This window comes from Podarcis filfolensis, assembly GCF_964270895.1.
Source record: "Podarcis filfolensis genome assembly, chromosome: 2".
Classification (NCBI taxonomy): domain Eukaryota; kingdom Metazoa; phylum Chordata; class Lepidosauria; order Squamata; family Lacertidae; genus Podarcis; species Podarcis filfolensis.
Genome location: NC_139605.1, coordinates 68,181,340 through 68,197,425, shown reverse-complemented (window position 1 = coordinate 68,197,425; position 16,086 = coordinate 68,181,340). Strand labels below are relative to the sequence as shown.

Genomic DNA, 16,086 nt, shown 5'->3' with positions numbered 1-16,086 from the left:
GCAGGATTGCATGTAGGGGCTGAGATACATTCCCCAGGGTGTTGCAGTAGCTGCAGTCTGATTCGTAGGAAAAGGAAAAGGATGATGTCATCTTCACTTAAAGGGGAAACTAGAAAGGAAGGGGAGAAAATCCCCTTATTAAGCTTATGTTTACAGTAGTTGTGAAATATTGCATTCACTTAAAAATCTTTGGTGGAGTAAATTCATGCACAATGCAGCAATTTCAAAACTAACACACACAGTTCAACTGTACAACAGAATATGTTTGTTGTTAATCAGGCATCTTTTCTTAAAATAAAAATAAACTGCATGTCTCTTAATATGATACAGCCTGTTTTAGTATAGTTACATTGCATCACTAAACAATTATTTTTAAGTTGAACTCTTTGGAAACCTAGATTCTTACTTGGGGTTTATACCTGTTCACTTTTGAGCAGTGTTAACATGAATCATTTAAAAAGATGTAGGTACAGTAGTGGGGCTGCTCATCTGCTGCCTTATTGTAAACAAAAAAAATAGTTTAAATGCTGAATACTTTCTCATTTTTCAAGCAGTACTGAATATATTTTAAAAATAAATAAACATACGAAAAGGAAAATTATTTAAATAAAGCATATTCTAGGTACACATCAGTTTTATCCAGTGCTGTTCTTCTGTCCATGGAAGGCTCTTTGAGACCCAGAGGAGGCTTTGGAGAGCAAAAGGAAGGCAATTTCCTCTTTCTCCTCCTGTGCCCTTATTCCACGCTGTGCTGGTGGGTTCCCTAATACTCTGGATTAAATCTGGGAGCCAGTTAAAGGGGCTACAGAGGGCAAGGGGATTAGTGCAAAATCACCTCCTCTCTCCTCCCATATAGGGAAGCCTCCACTGGATCAAACAGGGTCTCCTGTGAATGGAAGGATGCTGATGGATACAACCCTATGTTTTAAAAGTTATTTTCAAGTTGCTGTCTTCGAATATAGAACCCAGTTTCTACACAAGATCTCAATTGCATGTATATTTCTGTTTCTCCATTTCTGTTTCTCCATTTCTGGCCAGTTCAACCTTTGATGAGTTCTGCTCTTAACTAATATATTTTGGGAAGATAGAAATCAAATGTAACTTGCAGGTTGATGTAAACTTGTGGGTGAATGACACCCATTTTCAACCACAAAGTGTTTCGCTTTGGTCATAAAAGCAAATTTGGTCTGCCTTTTGTAGTATACCTACTGTAAGATGGTCACCCTGACTAGTGATTAAAATTATCTTTCAACATTACTGGAGAAAGTTTAGTCTCTTCACTAAAATTCCTTGCTATGAGAGGGTGTGGATAGGCAGAATCTGTAGGGAGATAATAAGCAGCAGGTCATAATGAAGGAATTGTCAGTGCCAAATTTTATCACAATGATAAGAAATATGCTTTGTCCATAATGCTACTTAGAAAAAAATGTGAGCTGATACACACATTTCAAGAGTAAGTGCTAAAAAAAACCAACAACACCCAAAGGAATTTGTGCACAGTCAGATCAGCAGAGTGATATGAAATGTAACATAGAGTATGTTTTGCTGAATTGTTGTTGTACAGAGGTGTGTTTATACTAGGTCAATAAAGATGCTCTGGCTGCATCTGCAGATACAGTAGCCAATTGATCTAATGCAGTTTCTAAAGGCTTTCTATACAGGTGATGTCATCCTTTTAGCTCCATTCCCCTCCCACTCTCTCCCCTCCTTATTAGATATTTCATCTTGCTGCGGAGCATCCAATCGATGAGAGCTTCTCCTGAGGGAGCTGCTGAGAAACGAGCAAAGATAGTAGGAATTAGGACTCGAGCGTTCAGTCTTGCTGTGGATGTTGCCTTTTGCAATGTATTAGAAATGTTTTAATTGGTAAATGCTGGGTTTGGATTAACCATGTATCTGGCTGTGCATTAGAATTCTAAGCTATACTGCAGCATTTTTAAACTCTGCATTGGAGGGGGTTGGGAGGGAAATGGCTTTGATCGCAGAGGCTTTGAGCAATTCTGTAGTGCAAACCTGTTAAGAGTACTGTGTATATTTATATATCTTGAAGATACTAGCTGAGAATGGATTTACTCTTGTCATGGTGGGCAAGAGTATAAAGAAGGAACTTTAATATGAAGGATTCCACAGTCATCTGAGATCTGCTTTAACAAGAATCTTTGCAAAACTATACCTGCATTATAAAATGTGAAGATGAGGAAATGGGACTCTGAAGACTAACCAGCTTTAACCTGTGCCTTGCAATGGGAAAATACTTAAAAGGAATTCAGCTTTCCAGAGACTGTTGCATTTAACTTGTAAACCTTTCTAGAATTTATTCTAGCTGTTTCAGGTATATTTCCTGCCTGGGGAAATCTATTGACCTTTGTATTTGAATAAGAAGCAGCACTGAAAATTTTGAATGTGCAATTATGTACTTGTCGAAATTGGACTGTTTTTGCAGTAATTTTTGCAATGCTGAAAGCCACTGAGATACAGTAGGAATTTAATTTTTAATTAATCACTGTGAAATTAAAGTCTACTTGATTTTGTGCCTGAAAATCCATTTCTTTGGCTTATGGTTTCTAAACTTCTAAGGATCTTAATTTCTTGTTGGTGAGTGGAAACTTTCCCTTCAACCCAGGAAATGGCTTTTCTTGTTCGTTGTTACGCCAACTGCCTGCAGCCTTGGGCCTCTAAAGTAAGTAAGAATTCATATGTAGGTTTTTCTCAAGCTGAACATAATTTGAAAATAGCTATTACTTAAGAACTTTTTAAAGTTTAAACATACAATCAGTTTGTTTTCTAGTTCTGAAACTCTCTAATACTATTGTGGTAATCTTAGGATGTTTCAGTTTGGTGTAAGAGAAATCTTTAAATCTAACAAGATATATATTAATGCTTGAGCTCTTTGGCCTCCTTAACAGTCACCTAAAGTCGCAGAAAGCTGTGGTTATGGTTTCCTCATTTTGCTTGTAATTAGGAAATGATCGTGTCTTCAAAGTAACACCATTATGTATGTGAAGATAGTCAGTTTGCAATGCAACTGTTTATGGCTGTGTTTCTCGCAACATATATGACATTGCAAGAGGAAGCAATTATCTGTAAAGCTACATATTTTGGATATCCTTACTCTTTCTTTTTAAACAAAAGTTATACCTCCATGAAAGTTTCACTGCTTCTTCACAACAGCAAACTTTAGTGTCCTAGAAGCTATTTTCTGGTTGTTAAGGCTGAAGTGAAGTAATTGACTTGTGGGTGGAAAGTTCATAGAGCTCCTGAGCTTGAAAGTTCGTCTAGTATTCTCCCTCTTGATATTATTATGATAATGGAACATAGTAATAATAAATATGTACAGTACACAAAATTTGCTGATGTTTTGAAAATGAAGAACTAAAAATCAACTAAAAATTGTGTCACCCCCATTTGTCTCTACAATTTCAACATGCTGTGTGCTAGGAATAGGTAGCATCCCTCTTTAGTATTGTTCTTGGTAAGGATTTAAGATAGCAAATGTTTGTTTAAAAGTTGGTGGCTGTTTCATGTGACCAGCAGCTTTTATATTCAGGGCATCTTTATTTATCTCTTCATTGTTTTGGTCTTGTATTGTTGTCAGGCTGGATGCTCTGTTCTTAGAATTCTCCTGTATCCATCTTCTGTTTCCTGTCTTTCCCCCTACCCTGAATAACTATCACAACACTGTATTTCTTCAGCTAGGAAAGGCAGCTGTGCTGTGGCAGGGCCCAATATCAACCTACATGCTCAGGTGTGCACCACCCCCACCCCCAATATGAGACTGAAAAGAGGAGAGAAGACATACAGCCAGCATAGTGAAATTGACACCCATGACAGGAACTAGTTTCTTGTCTAATATGCTTGCTTAGGAAAACATTTCTGCCCCTGCTCTTCGTTTCCTGGGATTCAAAGTTCAGTGACCCTGTGAGTCTAGAAGACTTGAGTGCTGCTTTCTTAGCACTATGTGTTTTCTAGCTTAGAGAAGTAATGTCGCATACTAAATCCTGACAAGATGGAGTCTCTGTGTGTAGGTGGCTATTATGGTGGAGAAGTGGGGATATGACCAGTTCTGCATAGGGTTGTGCTGTTTCAGAAGGATCTTGTGGGTGTTAGTTGATCCATCATTGCCCTGGAGGCCTAGATGGCTGAAGCGGCTAAGTTTCAGTTCCAGCAGATTTGCAAGCTATGGCTTTACTTGGAGTGATCAGTGACTGATTTGGGACAGTTTTAAAAAAAGAGTGTTTCTTTTCACTGGGTATGTACCACTGTTAAGAAATATTACTGCTTACATGATCAGTTTTTTATTGGCATGTAGGATTTTATTTAATTTAAGAAATTTTGCTTTTCAGACGGACCTCACAAAGCAGTTTAAATAAGTTGTGACTGATGGACCACCAAAGATTTTTTTTACCTATATTTCAAGCCATTTAAAGTCTGTTTCATTCCTGGAATGTTAAACCTCCCCCCATAAGTTTGAAATAGGAATGGGTTGTCCCAACTTAAATAATCTATTTAACTATACATTACCTTCCAAAGCCTTGACCGTGTGAAGCAAATTATAGTATATAATGTTTAAATATTCAATTATGCTTCTTACTTGGAAACTGAATCTTTTCTAAGGGCTTAGACCTAATTGAGATAATGTAAATACAACTTGTAAGGGTATCTTGATCTCTGCAGAAGTGTTGATGGAATGAATAGTGCAGGTATTATAATAATGTAAGTACAGTGAGTACAGCACTGCTGTTATGTTTTTAATCTGTTAAAATCAAATGTTTCACGTGTTACTGAACCATCTCTGTGAGACATTGAAGGGATTTGATCTGTCTGAAACAATTTATCCTAAGAGTTTCCCAGGATAAAACTCTTTAAGTCATAAAACATTTTGGGTCCATGAGCATACTTGCAAACTGAGAAACTGCCGTGTGTGCACAAGGAACTCTGGTGGCATGAAGGTAGCACTCTATAGGCACTTGTGACCCTGTGGATGTCATATTGGAGACCCCTGAGTTATGTTAACTAGTCCATCCTTGCAAGGGTGTAATTTCTTGACCTGGTCGTGATGGGATCCACTTTCCCATATAATTTTAAGAATACCAATAAGAAATAACATTGATGTGGGAACATAAAGGTAAAGGTAAAGGTACCCCTGCCTGTACGGGCCAGTCTTGACAGACTCTAGGGTTGTGCGCCCATCTCACTTAAGAGGCCGGGGGCCAGCGCTGTCCAAAGACACTTCCGGGTCACGTGGCCAGCGTGACAAAGCTGCATCTGGCGAGCCAGCGCAGCACACGGAAACGCCGTTTACCTTCCCGCCAGTAAGCGGTCCCTATTTATCTACTTGCACCTGGGGGTGCTTTCGAACTGCTAGGTTGGCAGGCGCTGGGACCGAGCAACGGGAGCGCACCCCGCCGCGGGGATTCGAACCGCCGACCTTTCGATCAGCAAGCCCTAGGCGCTGAGGCTTTTACCCACAGCACCACCCGCGTCCCTGATGTGGGAACATAAATCTACATAAATACAAGTTTATTTTAAAAAGAAAAATAAGATCCCTTTGCTTTTTATAATACCATTTGCAGTAAGTCTCTTTTTAGAAAGAACTTACTTGAAGACGAACCTTTAATTTAATGCAGAAATCTTAATAATGTAATCATGACATCCTAGCAAGCTGATTGAGTTAAAAGATCTACTTCTTGTACATGGGAAAGCAATTGTGAAGTAAGATATTTGACTCTTGAGGTTAAATATTATAAATAATACAGTAGGCCTGACTCATACCTAATAGTCAATCTGTTGTTGGTTTTCTATTGGACAAGTGTACTCTCTTCTCCTGATCTCTTCCTCCTTCCATCCCTGTTTGGGGCAAACCGTAGTTTTCATTTCTGATCAAAATGGGCAAAAAGCAACTTGCCTCCAAACTTAAATGAAAAACCCATTTCAAGCTCTAATTTCTAGGCAAATTGTGGTTTGTGCAAATCAGTGGCAGCCAAGATGGTGCGCTCCAGATGTTGTTGGATTCCAACTGATTCACTTTGAATCAAATTAGGTGGGGCCATAGTTCAGTGGTAAAATCAATGTTTTATACACAGGAGGTCCCAGTTTCAACCCCTGGCACCTCCGGGTAGAAAAGGCTCTTGACTCAGATCTTGGAGAGCCACTTCCAGTCAGTGTAGACAATGTTGTTCTAAATGGACCAGTGGTCTGACTTGTGTGTAAAGCATATCATCCTATGGTTAAAAAGCAGTCTCTGTCATAAAAATTACATTTAGAATGCTTACATTCAGAATTGTTGCTAATTAATAGTATTTGAAATCGACTTCTTGTGATATTACTACGTTAAAATATTATTTGATCACATAGATAATGTACAAGTTGCCTATTTAAATCTTGACTGCTATAGATAAAAGTGCAATCCTCTGCATGTCTACCTAGAAAAAAAATTGTATTAATTTCAGGGGACCATACTCCCTGGTGAGTGTAATGGTGGTTGCAAAACTCCCACCCTCCTGGACCACTTGAACATAGCTGAAGATCTTGGTGAACCACTTCTTGATTTTTCCAGACTGTTATAGCAATTTTAATGTACTGTGCTAGATGCTGTATGATTTTTAATTGTATTCTTATTGCTGCTTTTATTTCTTACGTATTATTGTATCACAATCTGAATTCCATAAAATTCAAATTTGTAATACAATAAGATACAATGTAAGAAATAGAATATAAGAAGCAGTAACATTACAATTAAAAATCAATGTATATTTTTAATATGATTGGTGTGCTGTCTTCACCCATAAATCCACAGACATAACAGACCGCCTGAATGGTTTGCAGGCCACAGTTTGGGAGTCCCTTGGGTATAGGATTACAATCTTAATCTATACTGCTTCAGTTGGTTCCCTGTTGGGATTCTTAATGGAAGCACCCCACCTTCCAAGACAACCATGTACCTTCTACTTGTCTGTTGTTGATTTTGCTTTCCTTCTGGTAACACACTGTATAACATTCAGAAAGATGATTTGTTGCCCACCGACCATTGATGTCACCAGTTTTAGTTGAATACAAATTTCATTTCCTTGTTTAAAACAAGAGTTCCTTGTAACTTGAAATAAATCACTCTGTTTTTATTGCTTTTGATTTTCTTTGCATTGTTTAAAGTGGTTTAAAATAGGTAAAAATGCTTGGGCACTTACTGGAACAAATTTTCACAGCTCTTACCGTAAGGTTGCTATAATCAAAGACAGATGTAGAAAATTATGTAGCATAAATGCTTTTATATTCTCTGGCATTTTTGCTCTTCTTAATTCTGAAATGGTACATTGCATTTTTGTCCTTCAAGGCTTAATAATAGGAACTTAGCCAGCTTGATCAGATAACTAATTTTATCCTTCTGTGGTTTTTAAGGAAAAAATATTGGTAATGTTTTTATTCCTTGTGAATGTTTAACTTCTGCTTTCTTTTATATGTTGCTCATTGTCAGACGTGTGTGTTGATTTATATAAAATGCTTTGTACCATGAAAGACTTTGAAGGCTTCTTTGTGACAGGGGATACAGTCGTACCTTGGTTTTCAAACAGCTTAGTTCTCGAACGTTTTGACTCCCGAACGCCGCAAACCTGGAAGTGACTGTTCTGGTTTGCAAACTATTTTTGGGATCCGAATGTCTGACCGGACTTCCATGGCTTCCGATTGGCTGCAAGAGCTTCCTGCAGCCAATCAGAAGTTGTGCTTTGTTTCCGAACATTTTGGAAGTTGAACGGACTTCCAGAACGGATTCTGTTCAACTTCTAAGGTATGACTGTACTGAAAAATAAAACAATGAAAACAATCACTTGAGAAATCTCTAACTTTGTGTTTACACATATGACTAGATTGTTAGTTTGGACACTTGGACATTGGACAGTCACTGATTATTGTCACATTAAGACTTGCATAACTTGAAAGAGACCTGAAAGATCATCTCACTCCTTATACACCTCCTGCAGATACTATGTAATAAATTCTGAAAAATTTCAGGTCAAATTTGTTTTAAAATTTGTTGTTGACATAAATCATTGTTGTCAATGTAGTCTCCAATAAACCTTTGTTGCTAATTTTTAAAAGAAAAGTATTTTCATACAGTTTGAGAGTGATGGTTGGGAGTGTGAGCCGCAAGTCTTCAACTGACATGCCATCTCAGCTGTGAATTCCCTAGGTGATAATAGGCTATCCACTAATATGACGGCCAACCTATTGAAAGTTAACAAAGATAATGTTATGATTATGATGTTAACTTCATGAATGAATTATTTCAGTGCTGCTTATGTGGAGGTGTCTTTAAGTTGGGACCACAAACCACAGCTAGACTTGTGTGTGAAGCAGACCTAAGGAATTGTACTGGTTGCCAGTATGCTACTTAGCCACGCTCCAAGTTTTAAAGTTGGTACATAAGGACCTATATAGCTCAGAACTAGGCTACCTGAAAGAATATCTTTGCCCCCTACAACCCTGTCCAACCACTATGGTGTGCTGAAGAGGCTCTGTTGACAGTGCCTTGTGTTTTGGTTGCTTGGATTGTCTGTTCATGAGACAGGTCCTTCAATTTGGTGGCACTGGTTCATTGGAACTTCATCCCTCTTTTAAGTACACCAAACATCTATGATCTTGGGCTTTCACTTATGCTTTACAAATTTGTAGAGGTATTATTAGTTTGTGTGCAACAAGCTCTACAATAATGCTGACACTTTTAATACAGTGGTACCTTGGGTTACATACACTTCAGGTTACAGACTCCGCTAACCCAGAAATAGTACCTCGGGTTAAGAACTTTGCTTCAGGATGAGAACAGAAATCGTGCTCGGGCGGCGCGGCGGCAGCAGGAGGCCCCATTAGCTAAAGTGGTGCTTCAGGTTAAGAACAGTTTCAGGTTAAGAACGGACCTCCGAAACGAATTAAGTACTTAACCCGAAGTACCATTGTAATACATATTGCATTCTTATTAAAACCAGATATTTTAATGTTAAGTGGTGTTCATCTAGCATTTTCCTGACATGGTTACAACAAAACTGAAGTTCTTCTTTTTGGTGTGTAAATATAGACGGAGAAAATAGGTGGAGTCAGCAAGCAGAGAGCTACATCAAATTGCAGTGTTCACCTTTGGGGCTGTTGAGGTGGCAGGGATAATCACTCTGTGGTTCTTGTGTTGCTAGGAAGCTTGCGGTTGCCAGAGCCTGGCTTATCTCTTTCAGTGCCATGTGTGGCATGTAACATTGCAACTGTATTATTATCAAGGTATGGCAATCATATTGGTAGTATAATAACTATCAACTATGACACTAAGAGCCAGTTACAGTGGTACCTCAGGTTACATGCACTTCAGGTTACATACGCTTCAGCTTACAGACTCCGCTAACCCAGAAATAGTACCTCGGGTTAAGAACTTTGCTTCAGGATGAGAACAGAAATCGTGTGGCGGCGGCGTGGCAGCAGCAGGAGGCCCCATTAGCTAAAGTGGTGCTTTATGTTAAGAACAGTTTTAGGTTAAGAACGGACCTCCGAAACGAATTAAATACTTAACCCGAGGTACCACTGTATTAGGAGTAATGATTATAGCGTCAAAATAGTTATTTTGTGGCTGTTATATTGAAGAAATTCAAATTTCAAGTTGCAGTTCACTACCAACAATAACATTAGATAAATAATATTAGTTGTCCTCCTCTTCTGTTTAAATGGTATGAAATGTGCCTTTTAAATCACGCAATGCAACATACGAAATATTGAAATTTTAGAAAGGAGAAACTGCCTGTTTAAATATCTCCCAAAGAGTAATTTAGTAAAGCTAATCATGAAAGTTAGGAAACCGATATATAACAATCTGTCAAAACTAAGAAGCATTCAGTGTATGCACAATTTATTTTTTTAAAAATGCAAGTTGCCTTCATGAGGGTAATCTCAATATTAAAATTTATTGCTCATTTGAAAACAATGAAAGCCATTCTATACATATATGTATAACTTGTCCCTCTTTCATCAGTAGGTAACAAGGAACATTGCAGTTACATTTCCTTTCAAAAGTTGAAAGCCGACTTAATTAGCAGTCAGCTACTTAATGTTCATTTCCCAACTGAATGGGTGTACACTCATGGGTGTAGCTTCTTATTTATGATCAGGGATATTTATGTAAATAAGTTTACAGTGCCCATATTAAGAAACATCTTTCATATAAGTAAATAGTGCAATACTGTTTCTAGCTACTGAAATACAAATGCTAAGCAAGTGGACCCATACACAAAATTCATTTATTAATAGTGACCATAAAGATACAGAACTAATAAGCACCATAGAAAAATAATAATAAACATGTAATTCTTTGACACTCTCCGAAAGGTTAAAAAAATCTATATGCAAAATGGAATTTATTGAAAACTTTATAACTGAACCTTTTTTTTTTAATGGATGCTAACTACTGGCCAGAGTGCTGAAAAGAAAGGAGCAAACCCATATGGGTGCTGCCCCCATTGCTTTTGCTGCTTCCCAGGGGAAGAGTGAGGGTGTTTTGGAGATTTGATGGCAGCTGCAGGACTGGTGATGAGGTAGGGTAGCTTACTTTTACTTTGAGGTGGGCTTTCTTTCATGAGCCTCCCAAGTTCTTTCTTAAGTATAAGCTCCAATAGGTTTGTGGAATCCCTAGTTTTATGTCAGCAACCTATGAGAGCGAACTTTTGGAATATACTTGAATTTGTAGCAACTTTGAAAAATTATGCCATTTTGGATATACATACACTGGTGATTTGTAATATATAAGTACAGAGAAGTAATTGAATGAATGAAGCTAGTTTGCTACCAAGTTATAGATAAACATGAGCCTGCCCTTACTATTTTTATAGCCAATTGGCAGCTGCTCTCTAGCAATTTGGGAGAAGAGGGGGATGTACCCACACAAGCACCTGACAAGAGGCGATCGGACAAGTCTATTACCATGAGGGGGCGGAGTTTAGTTGTGCCTGTTTCTTGCTTTAGTTTGTGTCTCTGGAGTAGAATGGTACCCAGAAAAAGCTTTGATTGGTTCAGAGGTCCTGATACTGAAAAAGAGTTCATGTGTCTTTTCTGTAAATGGTGTTATATCGTAAGCACCCATTCAGAATGCTGGACTTTTGACTCACAAAATGTACACATTAGGACTGCTAGTCAATTAAAGCTACAGTGGACGCTCGGGTTGTGAATGTGATCCGTGCGGGATGCACGTTCGCAACCCGCAGCATTCACAACCCACAGCGGCGCGTCTGCGCACGTACGGGTTGCGATTTGGCGCTTCTGCCGAAACCCGGAAATAACCCGTTCCGGTACTTCCGGGTTTCGGCAGGTCTGTAACCCGAAAAAATGATACCTGAAGCGCCTGTAACCTGAGGTATGACTAACTTAATTGATTAATGCAAGTGGGTTAAATATAAAGCAAGAAGTATACTTGCTTGGTTTTTATGTTGAAAACGTAAGATGAGCTCTGGTGGGCCAGGCCAAAGGCCTACCTAGAGCAGCATCATATTTTCACAGTTGCCAGTGTGAAGCCTACAAGCAGGAGCAGAGTGCAACAGCACTGTCTTCTCCTTGGCACCTGTGAGCAACTGGTATTCAGAGGGATACTGCCTCAGACACTGAAGATAGAGCATAGCTATTGTGACCAGCAGCAATGGATAGCCTTATTCACCATGAATTGGTCTAATTGTCTTGTAAGCCATCAAAATTAGTGGCCGTTATTTCATCTTGTGGGAGTAAATTTCATAGTTTATTTTGAAGAAGCATATTATATGTGCATGTCATGTAGCAGGCAGCTTGGAAAGAGGTATTTCCTTCTTTCAAAGAGAAAAGGGAAAATGTCTCTTTTAAGATGGTGTTTGCGATCTGCAACTTTTACAAATGCTGTTGTTGATATGCTGTCAAAAATATGGAATTTGTCACTATATTCTGCATCTGCATCTTTACTGAACATTTGTCAATGTAGTAGCAAGATAGATAGATAGATAGATAGATAGACAGACAGACAGACAGACAGACAGACAGACAGATAGATAGATAGATAGATAGAGTTGGAAAGAGGACCCAGGAAATTACAGACTCATCAGTTTTAAATTCTGTCCTACATAAAGTGGTGGGAAACTGCTATGGAAAGTTTTCTGACCCTCTTGAGCCAGTGGGGCGGTAGAAGTTATGGTAATGTGCCATTTTTACTGCATGTTAAAGGCACTTTTTCAGAAGTCCACACTGAAGAATGCTATCCAGTATGCAATACAAATTCTTCTGCAAAGTATGCAGCTTTAGTCTTTGAAAGCGAAATGCATCTGTTTCAGGATTATGATCCCATATCAGAAAACTAACTGCTTGAGTTGTTGAAAGTTTCATTTAATCAGTTATTCACTGAATTGTTCAAATGAGGGGTAGCAAAATTGTGGCCTCCAGATGTTTCTGACCTACAGTATTCATCATTCCTGTTAATTGGAAATGTTGACTAGGGTTGATGGTAGTTGGGGTACAACAACTTATGGAGAGCCATAGGTTAGCTGCTCTAGCAGAGAAGTTTTGTTGTTTTTGTTATTAATATCTGGTATTAAAATATTTTAGAATTGTATATTAGGAACAGCCTATGTTAGTAACAATTTTGTAACAGATAGTTTTGAAAAAGTAAATTTGTATAGAGGAAAGAGCTAGGTGAAAATATATTCCACAAGCTTGAATTGTTTGGGTTTTGTACATAAGGGAAACTAGTTTTAAATTGTAATTTTGGGGTAGAATATAAACATTTAAGCTACTGAAAACATGTCTTGAAAAGAGTTATTCTCATAACAAATCCTTAGTGTGAAGTAGGTTACTTGTGGGGCTTCAAAAAGGCCTCCTTGTTCTTGGTCACATAGGTGGCATAATGCATTCAGTGTATTAAACGTTAAGAAAAACATGCTGAAAACATGGAACAAAGCAATAGAACATAAATTATAATGATAGGTATATTTTAAATGGTCATGTTTTGTCATGTTTCTTGGCTAATAAAAAATAAGGAAGCTTCAAAATGGTGAAAGATAGAAAATCAAGTGGGAATTACAGTCTCTCCTATCAATTCCTTAAAGCAGGCTTCCTCAAACTTGGCCCTCTAGATGTTTTTGGCCTACAACTCCAATGATCCCTAGCTAGCAGTACCAGTGGTCAGGAATGATGGGAACTGTAGTCTCAAAACATCTGGAGGGCCGAGTTTGAGGAAGCCTGCCTTAAAGGGAGATTGGTGAAGCAGCCCATGTTTTGTGGGGGAAGGGGCATAGTCCAGTGGTAAAAGAAATTGGTTTGCATGCTGTAGGTCCCAGTTTCAATCCCAGTGTCTCTTGGTAGGCCCAGGATATATTCCTGTCTGAAACCCTAGAGAGTAGTTGCAGAGACAGTACTGAGCTAGATGGTACCAGTGGTTAAACAATGGAATTATTCCAACTCCCATCTGTCCTAGCCAGCCTGGCCCAGTAGTCAGAGATGATGGGAATTGTACATCAATAAAATCTGGAAGATCACAGATTCCTTATATCTGATCTAAATATTACATTCAACTACCAGAGCATATAATCCTCCTCCTCCTCATCATCATCCAGGTTGAATTACTGAAATATATTTTACAAGGGACTGTGTTTGAAAACAGCCCAGAAGCTTCAATTACAGTGGCCCCTCGGATTAAGAATTTAATTCATTCTGGAGGTCTGTTCTTAACATGAAACTGTTCTTAAGCTGAGACACCACTTTAGCTAATGGGGCCTCCCGTTGCCACCACCACACGATTTCTGTTCTCATCCTGAAGCAAAGTTCTTAACCCGAGGTACTATTTCTGGGTTAGCAGAGACTGTAACCTGAAGCATCTGTAACCCGAGGTACCACTGTAGTGCAGAATGTGATTGCCAGGCTGTTGACTGTTGAAGGTTGAAGGCAAACTGATCTTGTAACACCAGTTCTGTTCCATCTGCACTGGCTTCTGAGGTCACTTCAAGGGACTGATTTTGACCCTTAGATATTTATTCCCTTGTTGAAACTTTTCATAAGTTAAATCAGTATATACAATTTTATCATTTGAATCACATATGTTTGCTTTTTTACCATTCTGAAATGAATTATAATTCATGTTCTCTGCTTGTCTCTTTTCCTAGTTTCCCTACCCCATGCCTCAGCTGTCAACCTAGAACATGGGCTGCAATGACAGCTTTCCTATCCTAAGGGCCATGTGTGCCACCCTTAGAAAAACAAATTTCCAGACTGCTGTCAGACAGTTAATATTCTAGGTCTGTGTCACAAACCAAAGGTCCTGTGCCATCAGGACAGACTTTCTAAGAATAGATGTATTTTTAGCTAGAACATATGGATAAATAGCTTGCACATATAGCTTGCTGATATTCTATCATAGGTTAGTTAATGAAGTATTTGTGTGTGATAGGAAACGCTATCTAGGCTAGAGAATATAATTAGGTGGCTGTGGGAGCAACGTCATTGAATGCCTTGACTCTTAATGCATTCAGGCACTCAGCACATTAGCACACTTTCATGGTCTCTTGCATTTTAATTTCCTCTTGTTAAAAAGGTCAGTAGTGGTGATTCAAGGCTGAAATGAAATGAAAGAATGTGGTTTTTGTATGTGAAACCTGTCACCTTAACACTGTCAGTTGTCTGATTCTAATCTGCCTTTTCATTAAATAAACAGTCCATATTTTTGTATGACTATTTTATTAGTTACATGGATATAAGCCTGCCATCTTCCAGATCAATTCACACAGTTGACAAAGTAGGATAGTCGGTGAATGTCCATGTGCAATAAGAACAGTTATTTATTAATCATCTTCCACATATGTCCCAAAGAATGCACAAAATATAACAAAAACAGTTGCAAAACAAAACAAAAAACAACAGATTAGTTATGAACAATATCTATGTCAGCAATCTATTCACCCAGCTGAGAAGGCTTAAATGTAAATAGCTAGATGGGAGAATACTGTATTTTTCCATGTATAAAATGATGCTTTTTGCTAAAAAAATTAGGAAAAATTTGAGTGTCATCTTATAATACATGGATAGTGAATGCAGAGGGGGGATGTGCAATTAATGACAGCGACAAGCAGGAGATTGGCGGCGGCGATTGGGTGGGTGATTGGTGGCTGCGGCAAGGCCTGCTGGCAATTGGCTGTGGCTGCAGCAATTGGGCAGGCGTTTGGCGGCTATGGCAAGGCAAGCAAGCGATTGGCGGCTGCGGCAAGTGGGTGGGTGGGCTGTTGGTGGCAGTGAGCAGGCAGACAATTGGTGGCTGTGGCAACTTGTGCGAGCGGCAGTGGCAGGCAAGCGGGTGAGTGATTGGCGGAAGTGACCTCCCCCCCGCCCCAAGAAGCTAAACAACTTAGTTTCTTAATTTTGGGTTAAAAGAAATAGAGGTAATCTTATACATGGGGGCATCTTATACACGGAAAAATATGGTATCTAGGAAGCATATGCATTACAGAATTTGTTGTTTAGTCGTTTAGTCGTGTCCGACTCTTCGTGACCCCATGGACCAGAGCACGCCAGGCACTTCTGTCTTCCACTGCCTCCAGCAGTTTGGTCAAACTCATGCTGGTAGCTTCGAGAACAGTGCCCAACCATCTCGTCCTCTGTTGTCCCCTTCTCCTTGTGCCCTCCATCTTTCCCAACATCAGGGTCTTTTCCAGGGAGTCTTCTCTTCTCATGAGGTGGCCAAAGTATTAGAGTCTCAACTTCAGGATCTGTCCTTCCAGTGAGCACTCAGGGTTGATTTCCTTAAGAATGGATAGGTTTGATCTTCTTGCACTTTGTGGGACTCTCAAGAGTCTCCTCCAGCACCATAATTCGAAAGCATCAATTCTTTGGCGATCAGCCTTCTTGATGGTCCAGCTCTCACTTCCATACATCACTACTGGGAAAACCATAGCTTTAACTTTACGGACCTTTGTTGGCAAGGTGATGTCTCTGCTTTTTAAGATGCTGTCTAGGTTTGTCATTGTTTTTCTCCCAAGAAGCAGGCGTCTTTTAATTTCATGACTGCTATCACCATCTGCAGTGATCATGGAGCCCAAGAAAGTAAAATCTCTCACTGCC

General features: G+C 39.1%; 1 protein-coding gene across 10 annotated transcripts in view; it reads left to right on the top strand.

Moving 5' to 3' along the window:
• The window catches only part of RAPGEF6 (Rap guanine nucleotide exchange factor 6), a gene marked incomplete at its 3' end in the record, with an annotated part of 140,258 nt that overhangs the window by 55,631 nt on the left and 68,541 nt on the right, over positions 1-16,086 (top strand). The window contains exon 1 of one of the 10 annotated variants that reach the window (XM_083600075.1): positions 1,759-2,680. The exons of the other annotated variants lie outside the window; for them this stretch is intronic. Within the exon in view, the coding sequence (XP_083456201.1) occupies positions 2,627-2,680 (54 nt within the window). The 5' untranslated portion in view covers positions 1,759-2,626. Of the gene's footprint in view, positions 1-1,758; positions 2,681-16,086 lie in introns of those variants that run through there. 10 annotated transcript variants of the gene reach the window in all.